Consider the following 27,247-nt stretch of genomic DNA (forward strand, 5'->3'; position numbering starts at 1 on the left):
CTACATAACTGAACTACTACTATTGAGACTTGTTTCACATGTTTTGAACCTGCAAGTGACAAACCACAAGTTCGCATTTGATAACTAAGTTAACTCAATTTTTGTCTCTCTCAACAATAGCACAAACAGCAGTTGGCTGAAATGCTTAATACAATTCTCTAATTACCCCACAGAAGCTTTTTCAGCCCATGACAACCATCTTCCCCTTCACACCTTACCCACAATTTTTCTTACCTCACTGCACAAGACGAACTAATTATTTTTTAATGACACTACACACACAATCTTCTTACCTCTTAACTTTCTCGTAACAGTAAAGGGCATCTTACAAGTGGATACTTGCTTCATGTGAAGTAGACAAGTAACCCACATTTATTCGGGGACTAAGTTTTCAGCTCTCATCATAATACATTGCTAAAAACAGCTTGGACCAGTAGCAAGAACTTTAGTAACAGCAAAATTTTATTCACAGTTGAAATCATGCCATTTAAAATTTATTACAATAAATTTCTTCATTGCTAAACCTAGCACTCTTCTTACTTCGTTTGGTCATTGTGCCTATTGTTCTTGCACTCTGGATGAAATTTCAAATCAGATCCCACAATTCTCCACAGTCACTTAAATATTTGAAATTCTTTATCCCAAGTAATTTTCTCTCCACCTTTTACCCAAGAGTTTAGTTGCAAGGAGATGGTGTGCTTTTTATAAATATAGCACAAAAAAAGCATTAGACATGATTTTATTATAATTCTGATACAATATATTTTATTGCACTTCTGCAATGAAATTTTTATATATGATTGAAACAATATATTAAGTACAAACTGAAGCCAAGCACAGCAAAGGGACCAGATAAATATATAACATCTAAAATATAGTTTCCAAATTCATAGAACGCTAAAAATCCTTGCAACAACAACATTCATAAAATACCAACACCATATTTCTCATGGCAATCTTCATAAAAGAACGAAATAAAGTTGGGGGGGGGGGGGGGGGGGGGGGGGGTGAAAGGGCAGGAGACAAAGGGCAGGTTGTAAATACCCACCAAATTTATACAAATTCAGTATAATCAATAGTTAGAAACAGTTCATTTCACAAGTAACAGGAACATCAAGGACTGTTACTTCTTATTAACAAATTATTATATTGTTCACAAAAATTGCAATATATTCTCAAGTATACATAATTACATATGACATTAAAAGAAGGGACTATATATAAACAAAGTAAATAAAGTTATGTAAAATTACACTGAAAAAAAGAATACAAAAGTACGTCCATAGTAGTATTTAAATGCAAATAAGTTACAACAGATAACATGATTCAAATTATGTATCACTGCCATTTTTATAATTTGAACTTAACCTGTGGCAGCAACAAGTTAGCTCAAATTGTTTGTTTTCAACATACTGACTTTGGTGGAAATCAATCAACACCTTGAAATACGTCTTTTATATACTATGCGTTCCACACGACATAGTATCAGTTTACCTGTTTGATATTTGCAGATTTTCTTATGTTACTTATTTGCATCAGTTGAACTAAATAAAGCAGTCGATCTTATTTCACCAGTGACCCACCCATTCAAATTTCATAACTACTTCAAAATATTTTTCGAAATTTTTTCCACGAATCCTGATAAGCTATCTTTTACATTAACATTTAATACTACTTTTGGCAATAGTTTTTATCTGCCCATGTATACAGCCTCTTTACACAACTCAATGTGTGTCTAATATAACCACTTGCAACAACAGATATGATTTTCCTTGGCTTACAAGGCATGCAAGGTGAGAAATACTGATTACTAAAACACTGTTAGCACTTCATGATGGTTGCAAGGGTAAGTGGAATGACTTATAGCGGGATGGCAGTAAGATCCAAGAGTTTAGTGTGGAATATGCACCTCAGCTGATGCTCCATAACTTATTACTCAAGGTATTAATACTATTGATGTTATAATTATTATTAAGGTTATTGTTATGATTCACACTTGAAGTAGTTAACTGAATAAGCAACTGGTGTTATATCTCAACCGCACATAACCATACGAACAAATTCTTCATAATTAATATTTCTTGAGAATCTTCCTGACCAGCAAGTAGTTGCTCAACTTCTTCATCTGTCAGTTTTTCGCCTGTAAAATAGTACGTTTGTCTCAGTATAATTTCACAAACAGTAAGTGAACATATCACTACTAAAAAATCGGAAGAGAAGCTGAAATCAACAGAAAGTCTCAAGTAATCTTTAACTCAACAGAACTATTACTTGTTCCACAGCAGCACATAAATCTCAAATTTTTATTAGCAATTCACATGCAGTGGTGGTAGTGTATTACATACACATTAAGAAGACACACAGCGAGGAGGTTGATGTGATTAGTTTGGTCAACAGAATCTGATACTGACGCACTGATCAAGTTCTGGTCATTACCAACCACCTTTAGATGTCAAGCAACCTTTTCGTGCAACTGTCTACAAAAGCAGAAGTACAACAAAATTAATGGTCACTTAATGTCATATGTAATTGAGTAATTAATTTATTGACATTTGAAGTGTAGTCTGCTAACTAACATTGGCACTGCCCCAAGAAGAGTCAATAACAGCTTACATCAGATTTCCATCAGTAACTATTTACATGCACCAGCCACCTTACCATGCAGTATCTCATTAAGGGACCATTAATTTTGTTTTTGTAGGCAGATGCATGAAAGGGTTGCTTGTTAGCTAAAGTTGGTTGGTAACGACGAAAAATTGGCCAACACCAGTCAGCGTCAGTTTCTACAGATTCAGCTAACCCCGTTAACCTCCTCCTCTGTCTGTGTGTGTGTGTGTGTGTGTGTGTTGTGTGTGTGTGTATTAATATACCACAACATTTGAATTGCACACACAAATTTATTTGAAGTTTGTGTGCTGCTGTCGAGAGAGAGAGAGAGAGAGAGAGAGAGAGAGAGAGAGAGAGAGAGAGAGAGAGAGAGAGAGACAGACAAAACACACGATACTCTCCTGAAGTTAAACACAATGTTAAATATTTACAAAAGAAAACAATTTTACATTAACAGTACATTGTACTGTTACCATACCTAAAGTTGACAATAAATGACGTAATTCAGCTGACGAAATATATCCATTCCATCTTTATCAAATGCCTCAACCCTTCGATGAAATCATCTGCAGTGTCTGAAGTGCGGTTCTTTGAAATAGCTTGGTAAATTGGCAGAAACACCTCAAAACTTATTCTTTCATCTGCAAAAGAAAAACAAAAGTGATGTTAAGTATATGAGACCTGTAAATGACTGCCAGTTTGTGAACAGCAGTTTCACATCCAGCAAATAAAATGTTGACTAGTGTTCTCAAATGTTATCAGATTCACATACAACAATAATTTCCTACTCAGGAGATCCTAGGAAACAGAACACGAGTTATCAGTTGTAATTCTATGAATATCACCACAGAAAGCATTATTTTCTACGATCAGCAACGATGGAAAAAATATTTAATCTTACTGTAATATATTCTTTGTTTTAAGTTCTACTATCAGTAAAGTAAAATACCACAAAGCAAACAAAGGTATCACTGTTGCTATCAACTACAACAGTAAAACTAATATGCACACCTCCCTGAAAGACCTACACTACCATACAGCAGTAACTACATTTTACAGAGAGGACTTTTGCATCATCACATGAAGTGCGATACAAGGTGACAAAGCCAAAAGCTGCACCAATATAACAACACTGCAGATCTGTGAAGAAACTTGTCTTATTTTACACTGCTGTTTGAATTTTACTGTGATGCATAAGAGCTTCTGGCAACAAGAAATCCACACTTTCTTATATGAAGTCACTTATCCATGAAATGAATGCTAAGTTTCAATTACAATGCTACCATTTGTGTTTGGTGTATATTGCAACTCGTTATGACCTGGCCTCAAGATAGAGTTGGTTAGAATGTGTCAAAGTTCGTTCCACACCAATGAAAGTTGAAAAAATCATTCTTCTTGAATTTAAGTCTAACTGCAACAAGATGTACATGATTTTAAATGTTAGATTTAATCAACTGTAACTGTTACTCACAACTTATGGTGCTGTGATTTTCACATTAGGAAGGTAATTTTTTACTAAACTCAAGAATTCCAATAAAAATGAAGGTCAAATTTTTTGAAATGCAGGTCTTTTGTTAACACAAGTAATACGGCTTATGACCTACATGGCTTTTCAGTGAACCCCGTGAATCTGTCTAAGAAATGGCTTTGGAAATGCAATGCAAGAGCAAAACAAAGCTGACAATTTTCCAATCTATGAAAAAATCATACCCCTTTAAGGCAGATGCCAGTTTCAACACTATTTCTGTCCAAGTAGTAATTAAGCAGCACCTCACATACAGAACGCAATATACTTCGGCACTTTTCCTTTAAGATGGGATCCTCTGCAAACTGAGTTGATCCTGGGCTTACAATTTTAAAATAATCCGATTCATACTGGGGCTATATGGTTTTTCACATACTATTCACATATTATTGGTAAAATACTGCAAGCTATCAGCAGGGAAAAACCAGACCAACAAATTGATGAACATTACTTCCCTCCCCTTCTAAAAAAAAAAAAAAAAAAAAAAAAAAAAAAAAAAAAAAATATCCTCACTAATTATACAATAAGGAAATTCCATGTCAAGTAGTGGAGTACAGGTTTCTACATCTACATCCATACTCCACAAGCCACCTGATGGTGTGTGGCGGAGGGTACCTTTAGTACCTCTACTGGCTCTCCCTTCTATTCCAGTCTCGTATTGCTCGTTGAAAGAAAGATTGTCAGTATGCCTCTGTGTGGGCTCTAATCTCTGATTTTATCCTCATGGCCTCTTCGCGAGATATATGTAGGAGGGAACAATATACTGCTTGACTCCTCGGTGAAGATATGTTCTCGAAACTTCAACAAAAGCCCGTACCAAGCTACTGAGCGTCCCTCTTACAGAGTCTTCCACTGGAATTCATCTATCATCTCCGTAACACTTTTGCAATCACTAAATGATCCTGTAACGAAGTGCACTGCTCTCCCTTGGATCTTCTCTATCTCGTCTATCAACCCTATCTGGTACGGATCCCACACCAGTGAGCAGTATTCAAGCAGTGGGCGAACAAGTGTACTATAACCTACTTCCTTTGTTTTCAGACTGCATTTCCTTAGGATTCTTCCAATGAACCTCAGTCTGGCATCTGCTTTACCGACAATTTTATATGGTCATTCCATTTTAAATCACTCCTAATGCCGACTCCCACATAATTTATGGAATTAACTACTTCCAGTTGCTGAACTGCTATATTGTAGCTAAGTGATAAAGGATCTTTCTTTCTATGTATTCACAGCACATTACACTTTTCTACATCAAGATTTAATTGCCATTCCCTGCGCCATGCGTCAATTTGTTGCAGATTTCAGTACAATTTTCCGTTGTTACAACCTCTCGATATACTACAGCATCATCCACAAAAAGCATAGCAATGGTCCTATGACACTCCCCTGCAGCACAACTGTAATCTCTTACTTTAGAAGACTTCTCTCCATCGAGAATGACATACTGTGTTCTGTTATCTAGGAACTCTTTAATCCAATCACACAATTGGTCTGATAGTCCATATGCTCTTACTTTGTTCATTAAACGACTATGGAGAACTGTATCAAATGCCTTACGGAAGTCAAGAAACACGGCGTCTACCTGGAAACCCAAGTCTATGGCCCTCAGTCTCGTGGACGAATAGCACGAGCTGGGTTTCACACGATCTTTTTTGAAACCCATGCTGATTCTTACAGAGTAGATTTCTAGTCTCCAGAAAAGTCATATTCAAACGTAATACGTGTTCCAAAATTCTACAACTGATCGATGTTAGAGATATAGGTTTGTAGTTCCTCACATCTGTTCGACATTCCTTCTTCAAAACAGGGATGAACTGTGCCCTTTCCCAATCTTTTGGAATACTACGCTCTTCTAGAGACCTATGGTACACAGCTGCAAGAAGGGAGGCTAGTTCTTTTGCATACTCAAGAATATATTTTTGATTAGATTTTTAAATACATCTGTTGACAGCTGTACTTCAAAAAAAGCAGGAATTTGAGTGACAGAGCCTATCTTTATCAGCCATAAATAAGATTTATGGATGGATTGATTTAGCACCAAGTTTGTGATAAGACCCATAATCATGATGCCTTGTGCTTTCTGTACAACAGTCTTGACCTCTGTCAAAATATATTTGTCTGCAAATTTGATGTAAACATTTCTGGTGATAAATTGTGGATAGTTTTGTGGTTGCACATCTCATCTATGTATTTGAATCATTTTATCTTGCTATATCTCTAAAGATTCTGAAATGGAGGAGAAACATTTCGAGAACATTTTCAGAATCAGCTGCTGCCTTATTTGGTTCCAGGTTTTGTAACTGTTATGGACAATGCAAGCTATCACTGCTATAGCAGAGCAGAGCCGTTTAAGCTTGTTAAGATTTCGAAGGTGAAAATATACAAAAGTATTTCCATACTTCTGAAACACGGCCACAGGGTTACAAGGTAATACAAATACCACCCCATTGCCATTATAATCCAATAGACCTGGGGTTAGCATTGAAGAAGAGGTATGTGATAGATAAAAATACTATGTTTAAAGTAGCAGACACAAAAGCTGAGCCATGAAGCAACAGACAAAAATCATTGATGATTGAGAAGCCTGCATATCACACTGAAAACTGCAAGAAAATCATCCGAAAGAAGCAGAGATGAAATAATGGCTTTGTTAATCATCAGTCTGGCACACACATCCAGAGACTGCAGTTTGAAAGGCAGCAATAGTTAAACATCTCAGTTATGAGATACATGAATGTATTGTAAATTTATTTTGTAATTTTCATGTATCATTTACTTTCTTGTAAAGCTGTATGTGCAGTAGAAAGTAGTTCATAGCATAATGTGTTCTGTAATGGAAATTTCATTTTACTTAATCTCACTATTCTGACCACAGTACAGCATAATATAAAATGATGTTCATCTGCTGTTTTTTAGATTCAATTCTTTCATTGTTATGTTAATTAATTAAGGGGCAACAGAACATGTACTCTGTTCTGTAAGATGAAATGTTACAGAATTCATTCTGCACCGTGACAATCTGTATAACAGATTTCTCTTCATGTCGTCATGTCTGGGGAACATGACAAATTTGTTTCCGTAACATGTATCTCACACTTATTAGGTACAATTGAATTTATCATGAAATAGTTTGCAGCACACAGTGAACCTGACCATAGCAAGGTAGGTTAAATGTCCACTATTGCAGCTGTCTGATGGGTCTGCTGTCTATTCGCTTTCAAACAAGTTGACAACATAGCATTCCTTTTGAGCTGCACAGAAGGAGGCCATTATCACTGTTGCCTACTATAGACACATCATGAAACTGTAAGGGTTTACAACACCATTGGTTCTACAGATTCATGGTCTGGAAAGCCACCATTTCATTTTAAATAAAGAAGCCTTTATTTGTGGCAACTGAAAAAACCTTGCAGATGCTGAAAGGATCACTTTGATGGATTTTGCTGGTCAAGGGTTTCATTGGGAGAACAGACAAGCCACATTACATACCTCTGTGGTTTGCTTTGGTGGTGAAGAGCTACAGATTATCAGAGACTGTTGTATTAGTGACTGCCTTGACCATGGTAACATTGTAGTTCATGCATCCATAATGAGGCTGATTAAATATTTGAGAATAACAATGGGTGAAATCTAGCATATTCTTTCATTTTGCAATTTATCTGCAGTCCAATACAAGAATTGTATCAATTTATGAAAAGGACTTTGGTATCTCTGAAGAGAGCAATTTCTTTGCAACCAGCCAGAGAAAATCTCCTTGTGAGGGAATTTGAGGACCAACTGAAAGATTAGCAATTCATGCCAATTTGCAAAAGCCTCTAAACAAATACTGATGCTTTAATTTTATCAAGTTCTGCAATGACAACACTTCAGACATCTCAAACAGAAAGGAAGTGAAAAATGCAGTTTGATCAGGAAAGAAGGTTTGCCAAAGCCCACACAATTTCTGGGACACAAGAAATCACTATCCCAACCCTACAAGTACTTATGCATAGCGAAGTTCATATAAGTGAGCAATACAGGTAAAGCAGTACATCTCACGTGGCATGCATATTTGCAAAAGATGTTATTTTGAGATGTCACATGCCAGACTGTAGGCAGCAGACTTGAGGACCAACATTTCAGTTTTGTGCCAGCTGGCATTTATCTTAGATCAAAATGCAGGAGAGACAGCTTTTATAATATACTATTTCACATTGGAAATGAAGAAACAGACTATGTTATGAGGCAAAACCCGTCATCGGACATACACAAAGATTGTACTGAACACAGGACACAATCTCCAATTATGAGAGAGAGAGAGAGAGAGAGAGAGAGAGAGAGAGAGAGAGAGAGAGAGAGAGAGAGAGAGAGAGAGGAGAGAGAGAGAGAGAGAGAGAGAGAGGGGGGGGAAGCTGTCATAAAGGAATAATTACAATTTTTCAAATAATTCATGTGATCTTCAACCTATTGATGCCACATAAGGGCCATGTCAAAAAATAAAGCCTTATCACAAAAATAGTAAATTTTCCAACTGCATCAGGGTGGACTTGACACAGGATTATGAGGGAAGGGTAGGGAGTGGGTAAGACATGTTTAAGTAGTTGATATTGGGGAGGTGGAGGGTAAAGTGGGAGGAGAGTGGGAAAATTGACAAGGGATGGTGGGGAGAGGGAGGATGGGAGGTGGACAGAACTGAGGAACTGGAAGGAAGAGTTGCATGAAGGGATGGAGGGGAACAAAGAAGGAAGGGAACAGGGATAAATGTTACTCCAATGGCAGATTTTCACTAAGTTTTATAACAAACAAATCATTAATTTAAAATTACATTATAACAGAAATGACATGAATTTTTCAGCAATTTTTTAAAAAATTAGACCATTAACATGAAACCTCATGAATGTGTTTACATGCATGACAGTGCCATTACAGAATATTACTGGAGAGGAACGGAAAATGCAATATGCAAATACATAACATTATTCAAGTAGGAAATGCAACTACATCACATTATATAAATACGATGAGGAAACATTGTGCGCATAAAAAGAGAGAGAGAGAGAGAGAGAGAGAGAGAGAGAGAGAGAGAGAGAGAGAGAGAGAGAGAGAGATTCAAATGGCTCTGAGCACTATGGGACTTAACATCTTAGGTCATCGGTCTCCTAGAACTTAGAACTACTTAAACCTAAGTAACCTAAGGACATCACACACATCCATGCCTGAGGCAGGATTTGAACCTGCGACCGTAGCAGTCACGCGGTTCCGGACTGAGCGCCTAGAACAGCTAGACCACTGCGGCCGGCCATAACCCACATACAATAAAAATGTATACCTCTTAGTTTAGAATAAAAATTAAAATGAAGACCTCTGATGGGTCATGTCTAGAAGACAAATCATCATATACAACAAAATTTTTAGACGTGTTAGGGTGAACAGGGATAGATACAAGGGGAAATGGGGGGAGGGGGGAAGTGGCAGATGGTATGGATGCTAATTAGTTGAGAATGGGGAGGGGGGAGGGGGAGCAAAGGATCAACAGTATTAAAATTCCCCCTTCCGGTAACATGCTCTAATGACATTGTTATACATATAAACATATTCATGAGATATCAGCTTAATGGTTTACATTTAAAGAGAATAATGTAGTGGGGGTAAAAACCATGGTCATTTCTGTTATGTAATTTTAAATATCATTATGGTTTGTTACATAAAGTTTAGTGAAAGTGTGCTACTGGACTAACTTTCTCCACCCCCCCCCCCCCCCGCCCTTCTATTTTCCCTCCATCCTATCATGCTACCCTTCCTTCCAGTTCCTCAGTCCTCCCCCACCCCACCACCCTTTACCAATTTTCATACTCTACTCCCACTGTCCCCCCACCCTCCCCTGCAACTAATTCAACATCTGTCTTATCTGCTCTCTACCCTGCCCCCCGAGTGCCACTGCCCCCCCCCCCCCCAATATTCTTATCTACCTCCAGTCCATCCCGACAATTTTTTGTTTTTTGGTCTCATTATGTTGAAGGTAGCGTGCTTTGTTCGCAAAACAGCAAATTAACAATTGTAATTTTTTCCTTTATAGTGGTCTTTACATTGCTCCCTCTGAACAGAAAATTTGGACATTGTGTCTTGTATGCTGCACAATCTTTGTATTATGTCCCATACCATGTTTTGACTCTTAATATATTCTATGTTTGATTTTTTCACTGAAGATACACTTATTGTAGAAAAATGTTTACTTTTCTTCTATATTATGAAATCTATGTCCTGTTCTGTTTCCATCTGAGATCAATGCCATCTGCCACCATGTTGAAATAATATGCCCCTCAAGTCTGCTGCCTTCAGTTTGGCACATCTCAATATCTGTTGCAAATACACCTAATGGCAACTGAACATAAGATTTTTCATTTTTCTTGTATTGCTCACTTATATGAGATTTCCTAAGCATACTGTAAGTACTAGTCCTCAGTGTGTAACAGTTCTTCCATTTCTGTTGTTACACTGACCTTGTAATATTTGTATATAAGATACCTTAATTTGTCTTTTCCGCAAATTTTGCCAGTTATCTGCTAATTACTCAAAATATGTCAAAGTTTCAAGCAAGGAAGACGTTTCCACATAATTACCACAGGCCAAGTCTGGATGGTTGTATACCCTACACATGGAGGACTGCAGGAATTTATAGTTTAAGCATTTAAATTAATCAAGTCCAGCTGCTTCAATAACAGCATTACAAACAGGGAGGGGTACGTTGCTTGTATGGCGACAATGCTTTATGTCTGGGAAATTTGTGTGTGGTTTCATTAGAATGAGAAGACACTTCGGTCACCTTTATGCATCCCCAGAGTCCTACCCATTTCTTCCACTTGCTATCTACTCAATATATTTGCTAGATTCAAGAGCAACACACATTTAAAACCAAAAGCACCATCAACAACACTGGGAAGGTTATGTATTTACCCAGAATCTGAATCAGTTTTAGCAATTTATTTTATCTGAAGAGAGAATCATTCCAGCCATACAGTGTTTTTAAAGTTTTAACTTCATGGAGTTTCACTTTTAACTTAACTATACTGTTTACTCATTAACATCACACTCATGCTTATATACTGTATGGAAAGTGAATTTTGAGCATTGGTTTTCTAACATAAGCAAGCATGGGTCAAAAATTGGGTTACACAGCTTCTGAAGCTTAAAGAATACTCTCTCTACATACAAAAGATTAGAGAACATACAGTTGACATCTGGGTCCCCAAAAGTAACCAAAATTTGGCACCCAAAACATTTTCTTCAAATTCTTAGATGCATATATTTTAATGTATGAGGAAAGAGGCTACTGTATAAAAAGGACAAGAAGACAGCATGGTTGTGTGTCAATTATTGGCTGGATCTGCCTGTTAAAAGACTTCTGATGTCTGGTTGGTTTAAGATGAGTACCCCAAATCACAAATTTTCTGCCATTTATGAAGTACAGCTGTCATCGGATGCATTTAAAACCTAATTAGTAACATATTCAGAAAAAATATGTTGTTTAAATATACAAAACCATGTGCTTTTATGTTACGAAAAACTTTCATAGAAGTTATCCAAAGTTGGCACTTCATCATACACGTAGGTGGTGCAAACTTGGGATCCCTATCTAGGAGAGACTGCAGAAATGGAACCAAAGACAATATGAAGCTGAAAATTTGTGCATGTTCATCCAAGATGTTGCTGTACCAACTCAAAAAATTTCATTGGATTCAGAAATGGTTGAGCAGGTACCATCTCTAAAAATGGTCCACTTTACATAGAATGACTGAATAAGCTGCTTACACTGCTGAAGCACAATTATACAGTAACACAAATGAACACAAGTTTGTAATTATCATATGCTGTAAGTAATAGACCAAAAAAATATATTAAAGATAATTCTGTAAAGGAGAAATTTATCAGGAACAAGGAAATAGCAGCATAAAAATTTGCAGATATTAAAAGGCAGTAAAAAAGCCGCAGGTCTCATGATCTGCTAGAAATGACTCTTACAAATAATGAAAAATCAAGAAAACAACTTAATATAAAAATGTGAGTGACAAGTTGTCTACTATATACTACTCCAACATTCTGTAAGATTACCATGTTGTCAAAATACAACAGATATATTTTATGAATTTTACTATTTGAAAAGTCTAAGTCATCAATGTCTCATCCAAAATAGATGAAGCAATGTGCCAAATATTTCCAGAAAATTACTGTACTTGCACAGTTGACAATAAAAAGGCAAATGTCAGTTGCTATATGTATATTTTTTCACTTTTTACACTTTTGAAATTTGTGAAATATACAGGACAATGCTGAAAATTCCTCAGTTTTTAAATTTAACTACTATGGAAGTTAAAAATTATTAAAATAAAATCCCCAAATATCAATAGATGTCAGAGCAATGTTCTGGTCACATACTATATTACTCAACCTGAGTAAAAGCCAGTCTACAGCTATAGTGTCAGTTTAAGGACAAAAGACCAACAATGACAAGAGTTTCAGAACAAGATTGGTCTACCCAAATTCCCCAATTTCTGAATCACTGTTGATGGAGAATGAAGTTTCGTGTTGATTTTGGCATGCACTTTGGTCACACGAGTTAAGGCAATTTTTTAGTGACAGAGCACCTATGCAGTATCCCCAAATATCTATGTCTTGCCTTGTTTTTTGGTAAGCATCAAGAATTTGACCACATTTTCATTTGCTGTTTTAACTGTGTTTAATAGTGAATTCAAGTCTGATGAACAACAAATGTCTGTGCAAGATCAGTTTTACTTATGATGCAAAAAGTATTCAAAACTTACATTTTTCTGTAAATTGAGTGAGCACTACAGTTATTTTGAGCGAAGAAGCCTGATGTGAACTCCTTGTGCAAAGCTTCTCTTGTGTTCCCTTGAACTGTGTAGCCTATTGGGAATTAACCACATTTAGTTTGCCTTTTGTTGACTGTTCAGATTTCTTTTGTGCCCACCACCCACTTCAAGGTTGGTATGGACACACTAAAGTCCAGCACATTTTTTATTGGCACGAAGTGGAGCCAAGTCTGCCTAACACATTTATGAACTTAAATTACATTTGGTATTAAATCATCCTTAACAATACATTTTGCAATTGTGTCAATTTTGCTGTGCAGATACTGACAACTGCTGTTTTAACCTGTACAGAGTAAATGGTAATTGACAAATTTAGAATGATGCTTGTGAAAGCTAAACCAACTTCTATGAAAAATAAGCACACTGACAGTAGAAATAAACACTAAGTTTTTTTAAGAAACAAAAAGAATACTATCGAATCAAATGTAGTGTTGTGTGCAAAAACCAAGCCAAAACAGAAATTCTAAGTAAATTTAGTGACTTAGATCATATTACTTCCCCTGAAAATTAAAAGAACAATAACAAAATCATTGCACAACAGTATAAATATTAACAAGTAGGTTTATGTCAATGTACATTTCCAGTTAAGTGTTTTAATTAGAAGATAGAAACAATGGAATGTATTTATGGTGTAACATAAATCTCTTTAATAACTGTGAAATATCTTTATATTTTAATGTCAGGTGGATTCGTTATAATTTCTTGAAATTACCACTACTTCACTGGAAATTAATTTTGGTCATTGGGGCATTATCTCAAGGCAATAACAAGAAACCTAACCAGACAAGTACAAGTTGAACTCTCAGTCTGGGGGTTGTTTTATTATTATTATTGGTGCATGTCTCTATTGGACATCACTTTGGCCCTTACCTACCACAGCTATTCAAACCATGTGTCTTTTCTGGAGACTCCTCACATAGCTGAGTTAAGGCTATGTTAAAACAGATTAAAAATCTGCTGTTCAACCAACATTTGATCCCCCGATCTGTTTCCAGGCAAGTGCTTTATGAAACTGCCTATTGGCTTCTGTCTCTGGTTTTTCGGCTGGTGTCTAATGATTTTACTGACGTTTTGCCAGCACAAGTGCTTGGCATTGTCAAAGCTTCACCCTCCATTGCCGATGGTGAACAATTCACCACCAACAATGGAGAGCGAAGCTTTGAAAATGCCAACCACTTGTGCTGGTGAAACATCAGTAAAATCATTAGATGAACATCTGCCTAAGAACCCAAGACAGAAGCCAATAGGCAGTTTGTCAACAAGTGGCGGCAAAAGCCTTAACAATTTTGTAAGTGCTTTATCACTAGACCACCAGGCCCAACATGTATGTAAATAGGTTTAGAGAGAGAGAGAGAGAGAGAGAGAGAGAGAGAGAGAGAGAGAGAGAGAGAGAGAGAGAGAGAGAGAGAGAGAACTTCTACATAGGTGTCACACGCTGTGTACCAAGTAATTTCACAATCTTACACAGCACTGCACTGTTTGCCACACTAAAACTACAGTATTTCAAATTGGTAAATATATCAGACACTTTACAGCAAACAAACCAGTCATAAATGCTTTCTACAGTGGGACAGCTGGAAACTGGCAGTAAAATCCCACAATAACATTTGTACAATATTAAAAATAAGTGAACAGTTCCACTCTTTCATTATACTGTTCCACTGATTTGTGCTTTATATAATTTGTTACCTCCTGAAGCAAACTAGATAAGTACACACACAGTTTTCCCACTAACTGCAAAACCAATTCACTATCATGCAGCTGTGCCTCAATAATTCACACCCAGCTACACTCCTGATTATTGTTTTTATAGTTGCATTGCCAGAAAATTTTCATACTGTGGTACAAAGAGAAATTTGTCACTATCAGATCAATTCGAATGCGTAAGTGCTGCTGAGCTGTCCACTGATTAACATTTCTGCAAAGTGTCAGCAGCTTAGGAAAATATGCCTCTTTTTATATTAAAAATATCATTTGGCTTTCAGGTGCACTTCTTTGACACTAAGTGGCTCATGTATTACTTTACTGCTCATTTATTCAAATGTTTTGGGCTTTATGAGGTACAACAAACCTTGTTCCAACAAAGAAAAATTTGAGACTCACCAGGATTGTACCCTGGGGTCTTCTATACAAGCTACTGATGCTAACCTCTCGACCATTACGCAATCTATCTGTGGCTGACAACAAGAAATGGTATAGCAAAATTAAACATACAAATTCTGTTACACTAAGATTGTCTTCAGGATCTCAACCATAACCCACAGCTTCTCTAAAACTTTCCTTATCAATGAAATACATGACTTTTTCCGATACATACATAATGTCTGACAACAGTGTTCCTTATTCTGACAGATGACTGAAGTTTTATCCAAGAAAATGTAATAAGAGACTCAGTCCTACATAATTATGAAACTAGAGAATTCCAATGAATATTAAAATTAAGTTTCATCTCCAAAGAATCTACAGTGCTTATGCAAATCTTTCAGATAACAATTTTTGGAACCTGTAATTCTAAAGATGTGACAATTACCTGGCTTATGTTGCTGGGTGAATTTCTTGACGTCTGATTCTGTTGGATTCTGTCCCAAAGCACGCAGAACATCACCTATCTGAGTCACGTGGATTTTCCCATCACCACGGGAGTCAAACAGCTGGAATGCCTCTTGAAATTCTGTAAAATTACACAAAATATAAACTGATAAATATGACACAGAGAAGCACTTAGAAAAAGTTTTACACATACACTTCCTTACCGTATCAGTGTCAAGGTTTATGTATGTTCTGCTATCATTTGCTAGTTCAGGAAATATCAGTAGCACCAGTAATAAATTTTGATGACATTTCTTAAAGTAACAATACAAACGTTTCCATTTACGAACAGTTACTGGCAAGACTGCAATGCTTCGTCTAGAGTCTAGACAGTATTAAGATCTAGATTTTGTCTCACTTTTCTGAGAAACTAGAAGGCAAGTTCCCTACCTAAGTCTGTACACTTGTCCTAAAACAAAAAATTAACTGATAGAATATGGCATACTGTGAGCTGAATGCCACAAGCAAAACACAGTAGAGGCCCTCCATCATAGAGGATGAAACATTCAGTGAATGATCAAGGTAAATTTGTACCACCTGTGCCAGCAGTGAGATGTGTGCCATGTCCAAACATATTTTTATTTTCTCAATGACATCCGATTACCACTTCTCAACATCAGCCATTTTTAAGGGAATGGAAACAGTCACACTACATCCCCAGCAGGTGACCTTGGCCACTATGAATGTGTGTTCATAGCCCCTCCAGTATGACCTCGACAATGTCTAGTCTATGGAACACCATTCCTCAATTCAACACTTTTAAGGTACTTGTGTGCATACAGGAAATAACCATGGACACTCAAACAACTGAAGATTTGGTGAAACAATATGATGGAGTTACAGAATTTTGCCCATGCTACCCTAAAGGTAGTAACTTTTCAAAAATTTGATATATAGTCCAACTTCTGCAGAATCCCTTCCAAGGTTTTTAAGCTGTCCTGATGCGTCAGCAGCAAGATTGATTGTGATATTGTTGTGATTCATCAATAGACACTGCGCACTCAATCAAAGCCAGTTAGGTATAAGCAGTCCCATTTGCCTTAGTAACAAGGGGAACTCCTCATTGCACCCCAGCAGATTTAGTGGAAGAGGGCCCAGTGGACTGTCTGTAAAAAAACTGAACAGAGAGAAAAATAGCATCGCAGTTAAGTGGTTATGGTGTTGGACTGCCAAGAGAGCGAGCCATATTCAAACCTCCCTCATGCCAATCCTTTTCCTGTTATTCAAATTTGTGTGTTTGTGTGTGTGTGTGTGTGTGTGTGTGTGTGTGTGTGTGTGTGTGTGTGTGTGTGTGTGTGTGTCGTAGTGTAAAGTCCATTTGCAACAGCAAGGTTTAAGGTAGGGACCTATAATGACAGCTAATTCTGCACAACCACTATTAGCAGCAGAAAGGAAGTGGCTTTTGAATGGGAACCGTATACATTTGATGAGAATGTGGAAAGTCAACCAAAACCTCCACCTAAAAACACATCTGATGTGTCATACACAGGATTAAAGGCAGTACGTGTGTCATATGAGAAGAGACTCCTGTTGACACACCTAACTTGTATGACTGGTAAGTGAAATATGCCGCCTTGGCTGATATAGATGTTCATATGAATGTGATCACTCCCAAGGATATGTGAACATGACAGTTTGTCACATACACTGCAACAAATGAATGCACCAGTTTCACAATCACACAGTTTCTCTGTGCTTTGTCAAAACACGTTTTTAACTTTTTTGAAGTTGCATTCCATTTTGGAAGTCTTGATTCTTGACTTCCTTTGTTGTACCATAGTTCACACTTGTTTGTTGTTTTCACTTCTGTGAGCTGTCTATGTTTTATCTTGCCTGCTCTCACTAAGTCATCACGTTTACTTGCGATGATAATATTCTTACCACATGACTCATTCTACAGCCAGTATATACGACTACGGAAAGAGGATCAACATTTCAATTACCGGACAGACAGTTCATAATGTTGCGAAAACTGAACTGCAGTTATCTACTAGAACACCACAGAAAATGTGATGATCACTTACGAGTAGCATCTCTTGTATTTTACTGATAAGCCAAAATATATGACCCACTGCTTAATAGTTTGTGTCCACCTTTAGAATGGAAAACAGTAGCAATTTTACATGGCAGAAGTCTTGACAGTTCTTTGTTAGGTTTCCAGAGATTTTTGGTACAAAATCTCTCTGCGAAAGTCAGATGTTCAACATCATTCCAGACATGTCCCACAAAGTTAAAATCAGATGAATTTGGTAACTAAGACATCAAAACATATTCACTACCACACTCCACAAACCACTACACAATATTTCTTGCCTTTGGCGAAGACACTTTTCCTGCTAGGAGAGACAGCCATAGGGTAGTGTATCAAATATGAAAGGATGAATGTTATCTTCAATAATGTTCATGTGAAACATCTATCGCTGTGCCTTCGATTACTACCGCAGGTCCCATGGTTGCCCACATGATTATCCTGCACAGCATAACATTGTCTCCATCGATGTGTGTCATTTGCAGGGAGACGGTTTCGAGAAGCCCATCACCCGGATGATTGTGTATCCAGACAACTTATCTGGAGCAACAAGACTCCAGGACCGTCACCAGAGATCACTGCCTATGCTGCTTTAGAGAGCAGGTAAGCCTCCAACCTCCATGTTCTGTGATGCGTTTATGTCTATTTGACCTACTCATGGTTCCACTGACCTCCAACCAGTTTCCATAGATGCTCATGACACCAGCACATGAGCAGTCAATTAGTTCCATTGTTTCCTATATTCTCTTTTCCAGGTACCAGGCCATAATTTGCCCCACACTGCTGCTAGGATGATTTTCCATCTCTGATCTGGTGATATACTTTCCTTACTTGACATGCCTGCAATAACACCAGGAGGTATTCAATCTCACAGTGGTCCTAACATTGGTTCGTCAGTATTTATCCATTACACAAATACTTTACTATATATGGGAGAGTTTCATTAAGTTTCATAGCTATTTGATGTTCACTCATAATTTGCTGATAGTATTTGCCTAGTCTGATGGTGGTAGCGAACTATGCTATGTATTCCATTTTTAAGATGATTCAATAACTTTAGTGTGTGTGCTTTTGCTTTGCCCTCAAGAGGCTTTTGCACAGGGCAGGGAAACATCTTTTCAAATCACCCATCCATCCTTTCATTAATCAAAATGCCACTCAAAAATATCCACCTGATACAATTAAGAGCACTTAATATTTTATTATTGCTCCCTGAAAGTACACCCATCCAGATGGAGTGTTTTTGCTTTTAGAATTTGATGAATGGGAGTTTCCAACAGACTCACTGGTATTATTGATCCCTTTACCTTTAACAGTAAGCCAGTAGGAGGAAGAAAGAGTAGAAGTTAAACATGAATCCAGACAGAAACATCGAAGGTTTCCCCGGTCAATGTTTCGCCACAACAGCCATCCACCTTATCGACAAGCAACCCACTTTGAGGTTAATTTGTGCACTCTAAAGTGACTACAAAATTTAACACCCACAACAGAACCAGCAATTCAAAACAGGTTGTCATTAAATTCCTAAATATTATGAATAAAACTTTATGCTACCACAAATACAGATATCCCTTACAATGTTTTACATCTACAACACTTTGCAAATCACTGAAGTGCATGGCAGAGGGTCTGTTCACTATACCCGTTATTAGGGATTTTCTCCAGTCCATTCATGAACAATGATTGTTTGAACACCTCTGTGTGTGCTGTAATTAATCTATTCTTATACTCATGATCCCTATGTTAGTAACATAGGGAGTTTTAGTATATTCCCAGTCACCATTTAAAACCAATGCTTGAAACTGTCAGCAGACTTTCTTGGGATAGTTTCCATCTATTTTAGAGTCTGCCAGCATCTCAATGACTGTGGGTCAAACAAACTTGTGACCATTCATGCTTCCTTTCTCTGTATATAAAGAGCGTGTAAAAAATGAGCAGGGGGGGGATAATTACAGAAACCAGTACCTGTATGTAATAAGTATTGACCCTGGCTGTTATGACACTTGTCTCACTACAACAAGGCGGTAAATGGTTGTCTCATAAAATTCCCGGGGCTGTGATGGTAATCAGTTGCGCATGTACAGCTAGATGTCATCGTCCGAGGTGAAAAGTTTGCCCTCGGAGCCTTTTTAAGGGGAGCAAAAATGGCGTAATCACAGGGGGAGAGAGGTCCGGACTGTATGGAGGGAGGCCGAGAACATCCTATCTGAATTTCTGCAGTAGTGCCGTGACTGTTGACCGTATGAGGCTTTGTATTGTCGTGGAGCAGAATGACCCCGAGGGTGAGACTGCTTGGTGGTTTTTATTTGGTCACTTGGAAAGGGTGGTCAAGATTCGGAGGTAACACAGGGGCATTCACTGTTGTTCCGTGCTGCAAGAAGTGAATCAGAAAGGGGCCATCTTGGTTAAAGAAGAAAGTCAGCATAACGGTTCACCTCTGATGATGACATGCTGCTGTACATGCACAACTGGTGAACATTGCAGCCCTGGCAATTTTATGAGACAGCCATTCACTGCCTTGTGTCACAGTGGGGCAAGTGTCTCAACAGCCAGGGTCAATACTTCTAACATACAGATACTGGTTTCTGTAATTACACCTTCAGCTCCTTTCTTTTCGAATGCCTCATAGATTCAATATCCCCTGCTAATTCTATTTGGTAGGTTACCCACACACTAGCAATATCCTAGGATGGGTCACACATGAGCTTTGTAAGCAATCTCCTTTGTAGATTGACTGCACTTCCCCAGAATTCTACCAATAAACCAAAGACTGCTACCTGATTTACGACAACAGCCTATGTTATTGTTTCACTTCACATCCCTATTATGTCTTACATCCAAATATTTGTGCAAGTTTATAGATTCGAACTGTGACTCACTAATATTATATTCATAGGGTACTAATTTCTTCATTTTGTGTTAAGATACAAATGAAAAATATCAAGATAGAGTAATTCCATTTGTACCATAGCCATACCACACAGTAACAGCATCTTCATAATGCCTTTATTTCCATTTGTACCATAGCCATACCACACAGTAACAGCATCTTCATAATGCCTTTATTATAGACAAATCTTTTCCACAGATTTCAATAGGTAGTCTAACACAGGTAAACACTTCTGTTTAATCAGGGTGTATAAAGGGACAACGAAAAAAATTGCCAGATTTTTCCCAGATTTCCTGGTTAAAAACACTTTCCTATACGAAAACACTTTTTTGTGTTAAGTGACAATATTTTCCTTCATAACTGTAGAACTTGTAAATCCTGGGAATGGTTGTGGTTTTATACATAAACATATAATTTCCCAGCACTTTAGAAAACAAAACTCAGGGGAAAATCACATTTAGGAAATATCTTTGATAAGCAGCAACATGGACACTGCATATTTTCGTATTACGAAAGTATAAATTCCAATTCCACCAAACACCGCATTGTACTTTCCAAAGCATTGAAATGAAGGTTGTGATGTGCTTTTTTAAGCCCGTCATAGCTCATGTCACGTGATCTTGCCAGTTGATGACATCGGTTATTCAGAGCATAGGACACATGATGTAGTCAGCCAATAGCAAGATAACTTAAGTAGTACAAACACACAAACAGGAAAAGTAAATGGTTTAAATTAATATACATAGCATTACAAAAAAGCAAAGCTAAGCTTTTCACATATAATGTTGACCTTTTTTTGCACATTTTACACTTTAAGATGTATCACACTCGTGCCAGTAAAATTTTTAACATAAATGTCTCTTCTTCTGGGCTCCAGAGCACCAACATCCAAGTGCCTATTACGCCTACTACAAGCAAAAAGCTTTGTGTTAGGAAATAGTTTCACATTCACTCACATGCTCCAGTTTCTCAAGCACGAGATTGAAAAGTAGTAGTAGTAGGAAATTTTTAAATAAGTTTGAAATCGTCATATTCTTCCATAATTTGTGTGATGTCCCCACTTCTCCTTCCTCATTCTAATAAACAATCTTATCACTAATTCTGTAACTATTCCTGCCACTGCCAACTTATTCGCTCTTCAGTTCAGTTATCCTGCAATTATTCTCCGGTTAGGGAGTTTTTACATGTTTGTACAACACATTGCTATTTCCAGAATAGAACTTAAGCGACTGCTAGCTGGGAACTGTACCACTGGACCCTAGCGTTGTAGCGATCTGGCGAAAAATTTGTCAAAATTTCATTTTCTTGGGTATACCGAGAAGATAATGCATAGTCTTTATTACGTGTTATTCCTGTTAGTAGTTTATTTCCACCCTGGTAGCCTGAATCTATGGATTTCGCTAGTAATTATAACAACATTGATCATTCACAAACCCAATCAACCACATATGCAAACAACAATTGGCGTTCACCCGATTGGCTTTACTCCACTCAGCTATAGCCCTGTCCTCTTTCATCTGCAGGACAGTTTATTTCTAGATGTGACGAGGATTCCCCTGAGACATGACATGTACACTATGCACGCATTTGGAAACCAACTTCTTATTTGTTCAGAAATCAACTGACGGTGTGTTCAAAAATGGTCGAAAATCAACAGGGCTGCATTTCAAAATCATATGAATAATCTATAGATCAACTTGCGCTGGAGGCTAGTTGCTTTTTGTAACGTCTTCCCCCCCTCAAGAGTATCAATATGGCACCCCCCCCCCCCATTTATTGCCAACCACATCGGATATCTCAGTTTGCCCCCTGTATCCTCTGTTACAGTTTCAATTCTTACCAGTCAAAATTACAGAAAATTAAGTTGAAACTAAAACAATGAAAAATTCCCAGAATTCTAAACAATTTGCGGGCTCCTCACAGTTTTCTCCCAGATGAAAAAATTCCCAGGTTTTTCCCGGATCTCTTGGGTCATACACACCCTGCTAATATAATTTTGAATTTCTCTGCAAGAGAAAGGATGTGAGGAAGTTAAGCTTTGGTACACCATGACAACCCTGACTATTTTGACAAATTAAGCAAGGATGTGACAAAATACACCAAAAGCTGCTTAACCTGTGTACAAAGTCCAGAGTCAAAACCTGTGTAGTGTAGTTGCAGGCATTTATTCTGCTGTTTAAAACAGATACTACACAGATTCTGGTTCAGAATGTACATGTCAAATGCTTCACATGCAGTGGTCACAAAAAATCTATTCCAACAGAATATTAGGTAACTGTAACCTGGCAGGTTTTACACAAACATGCTGGTGATTTGTCAAACTGTAAATCTGGAATTTCTCAAAAGACAGATAATGTTAAAAAAGCCAACCTACTTTAATATTAGTAGGCCCTAATTCACTGCCAAATTGCTCTCACATAGTAAATTCTATATTCCAAGAGAACAGAGGGGAAAAAATTCAATCTGCATTCTCAAAGCATTACTCTTTTCCATTTCTGTACTGTACAAATGTATGATAAGGAACTTCGTAGAGTCGACAATGTTCTTTGGTTTGTGGTCCCAACATAATCTTAAATAGGAAAGGGGGAGGCATATTGGAGAAGAAATTATACATTGCATGCTACTTTAATGGGAATATTAGAAGGATGCTGTAACAAAGAGATTGAGAACTGTATACTATGCCTACATGCACTCACAACTGAAATACACAATTCTCTTTTGGGATAATTCTCTCAGTCAAAAACTCTTTAGGCTACAAAATGGCATTGTAATAATGGAAGAAATAAAATAGAACAAAACCTGTAAACCATTCCTTAAAAAGCTGGAAATTCTCCCACTTCCATGTATTTGTGCGCATGAGAACTGTTTCGTGGAGAAGAAAATGCAATGGGAAATCCAGCTCTTCCCCAAAAAATGAAAATGTTCATTCCCATAACACCATGCACAAATAAAACTTTCACACAGAGCCAATAAAGACTAGCCTAAATAATGGCATGTCCAAATTTAACACTAGTAAAAGCAACACATTCTCCATGTTGACTACCAAGGAGGGGCATCTTTTGTGCCCACCACAAAATAAATAATTTCACTATTTGTTGTTAACAACAAAATACTATTTAAATAGTATGGTAATGGACCCAAAACTATCTTTTAGCACAATCTTTGCAATACCAACATTTTTTGAAATGTGTACACCAATGGGAAGGTTACTTTAGGATTCCCACTATTTTTTAAGCAAACTTCTGAAACACATTTACTTTTACTTGCAACATACTTTTTTAAAGAGATCCACAGGCCTGTATGGAAGATATATCCCACATGGGGAAACAGGAATGACATTTGTTGGGAAAATGTTGTATTCACTGCTAATGTTTTGGATTAAATTTTACTGAAAATGTGAAACAATTACTGAATATGGCAAAAAAATGTTTACAAATATTTCCAAAATTTTAAAGTATGAAGTATACAACTATATGATATATTTGAAAGATGGAGATAACACACCCTCCCCAGTACTGTGACAAGTTACCCACCAAAGCATAATTGACTCACTACTACTGTGACTTGCTCAAGTTCCTACAGGAAGTACACAAAATATTTATCTTTGTCCCTTAATGATTTCTATAAATGCTACTCCAATACAAATATTGCTTTAACTATACAGTATATACAATCTCTCCACCTGTACAATATAACGGTCTGTATGTATAACTTTGCACGCATTTTATGTAAAATTACAATATAAATTAAATCATTAATACATTTTGTTATACACTTACTTCCCCTAATCAGCATAAACCATTTGTGTAATATTTTATTACTAGGACTAATAAAGATCTATTAGATAAGGTCTTAAAGTGTAATTGCTCTGACAAATCATACAGGATGAAAATGATAACTTGAGCAAGGGGTAATCAAATGTTAAATTTTATTGTGTGTTTTATAACGAAATTTTATAACTGTGATGCTGTTTGTTAACATCATCTGTTCTTTGTTTATGGTGAAATTTTACCACAATTTGACGTGTCTCTTGTACCTGAATCAAAGGATTTAGATTATGTATGTTGTGAGACAAACAAAACAATTCACAATGCATTTTTAAAATGTTAAAATAGTACAGAGAGAGGTAACTGTGTGTCCTAGGCAAATGGGCAGTCATTATTGTCTGTTTTTAATTTATGTTACAGCCAATGAAGAAAGGTTAACAGATGTCCCTCCAGATACTAAATATGTGCAGTACAGTGGTAAATTATGAATAGTCTTGCACATAGGAACTTCGTCAATAACTACATAATTAAGGAGTTAACCACAATCCAAATTACACTGTGTGTGTGTGTGTGGGGGGGGGGGGGGGGGGTGAACTTAAACAGGTTTTATTAGAAACTTGCCAACACATCGTGTAGTCAAAAGAAATATATGCACAAAAACAGCAAGAACTCATGGAAAAAAAAAAAAAAAAAAAAAAAAATGCTGTATGGGTGGAAAGGGGAGGGGAGGGGGCACAAATTCACTGTACTGAGATGTTATCACCTGGCCCACTGACAAAAGTATTCATTCTAGTTGTATGTGATACAGGGTTTTAGTCACTTCCAGTTCCCCATTTTATTCCAACCCACTACAAAGAATTCTTCTAGCATACAGAAATAACTAGTCTCTGATTCCACACAATGAAGTGAAGTGCCACAGGTAAATTATATCCTTAACTGACAGCAGTAGCCAATAGCAATTAGAGACCACACACACACACACACACACACACACACACACACACACACACATCGTGGAACAACACCTACAAATTGATATAGTGAAATCAACTATCGCAGATGTAGGCGAATATGCAATCACCTAGTAAACAAATTACATGGGAAACTAGCACCCGTAAAATATCAGGTTAAGTAGTTGGGATCATTTAACCAATTATTACTGTAACACATCATGATGGTTCCCAAATGTACAGAATTATCACAATAAGCAGCGAGGTGTTGCTCGTTCAGATCCTAACTGTCTAAAACAATTTTAATACCTGCTCCGGTTTAATTAACATTTCCGTTCTAACTTCATTCAAACAGAACTGTAGTAACAAACTTACTTACATGAAGCTACTGCAAACACAAAAATCGAAACAAACTTCATTGTGCATCAAAACTGACATATTCGCATGAATTTCACAAACAGTATTAATTGCTCCTCTTCTGTATCTTTAAACTGTGCACGCATACAAAGACGAAACCTTAAAAAAATCTCTGAAACGTTCACAGTTTGTATGGTGCGTATGCAGAGTATTTTCTCAAGTTTTTGTTTCGCTGATGTATGGTTTCTTACTTTGGGGGGGGGGGGGGGGGGGGGGGCGTGGTTCTAATATACATTCTGATACATTCGGTGCCTTACACAAAGCACACCTCTAGCACAACATTAGATCAAAGCTCGTTTAAATTTATATGGTACACCATCCAAACTGCCATACGCCTACTTACTACAATTAATGCTCGCACCAAAACAACAATACATTACGTACCCTCAACGGATGTCATTATCTTATTTGACACTTCGTAACCGTACATTTTGATGCAGTGTAACGCAGTGCACACGGAATATGAACAGAGCTCGAAGACAGTCTCAAACGTACTGATGCGAGGTACTTCTGCACATAATCCACAAAAAGCAAGCACACCGCAACCAGTTATTTAGCTTTCAAAGTACTGCCTAATAAGGAAAAGTTTGGCGCGGGGCGTGCCCAGAATGAATCATGATGTAAAAGTTGACCTCCTTTTACAATGCCTTTCAGCACTTACCGGCCAGCTGGTCCTCTGTATAAGAAACCTGCAAATATTAACAGAAGGATTTCAATTTCAGAACAACAACAGTAACTCAAAAATCTGAAATAATCGACTAATTAAAAGAATATCGAAATCTACCATTCCGCCTATCTGCTATCACAGCTTCTTTCAAGAATGGAATGTACCATAGATTATGACACCTGTAGAAGTGCAACTGCACCTTAGCGCCACTCTTTGGTTTAGACAGAGGTGTACCACAATAATGAAGTCTAGGATGTAGGTCATTCATGAACAACCTATAACAATACGTTGGAATTAAACGTTCTTCACTTCGCAATCGGTAAGTATTTTTCTATCGTCATCCCAAGGGTTCTTTTTAATGGAAAAGTGCAACTGGTGTTACATATCTGTTTGACGCTCGTAAAGTTTTCAAATGTAACCACAACGGTATTCCGTAAAAATATAAAAATATAAATGTATCCACCAGTCACGATTTCGTTACTTAACGTAACCTATAAATGATGAAAAGTACGTAGGATCCCGAAAATTAATCCATAAGAAGCGATACTAACATGAAACGAATACTCTAAAATTTTGTCTCGTGTGAAACGTTATCGTTCTTTATTTTTGTTTTTCTTCTTTGAGGTAACGTACCTTTTAACTGATAAAAATGGAATATCTGTAATTTGCGTGTAAAATCTCAAAGGATAACAAAACGAATGAACATGTGATTTGGTTGGATGTCTGTATCTAATAAACATATGGATAGTATGATCTCTTTTAGAATATGATTTAATAACCTGAGTTTGGAATGCAGATTTTAATCGGATGCCTACCTATGGTTTGATATCCAGTTCCCGTTGGCTAGATCTCGAGAAACAGACTGCCACATGTGTGTACTCATTCTATTCCGTTGAATGATGTAGTATTGAACTTTTGAGTTTTCAGCTTTCACTG

At 37.1% G+C, this 27,247-nt stretch overlaps 1 protein-coding gene across 1 annotated transcript; it reads right to left on the bottom strand.

The window, feature by feature from the left end:
- Positions 1-721: 721 nt before the first annotated feature.
- Positions 722-26,521, bottom strand: LOC126297579 (myosin-2 essential light chain-like). The gene is given in 7 exon segments (XM_049988546.1): positions 722-2,081; positions 2,084-2,140; positions 3,086-3,138; positions 3,140-3,248; positions 15,533-15,673; positions 26,306-26,333; positions 26,429-26,521. Coding segments are annotated over 7 exon segments (438 nt in total). The 5' UTR covers positions 26,432-26,521; the 3' UTR covers positions 722-2,034.
- Positions 26,522-27,247: the final 726 nt, after the last annotated feature.

The sequence above is a fragment of the Schistocerca gregaria genome, chromosome X (genome assembly GCF_023897955.1).
Source record: "Schistocerca gregaria isolate iqSchGreg1 chromosome X, iqSchGreg1.2, whole genome shotgun sequence".
Lineage (NCBI taxonomy): Eukaryota > Metazoa > Arthropoda > Insecta > Orthoptera > Acrididae > Schistocerca > Schistocerca gregaria.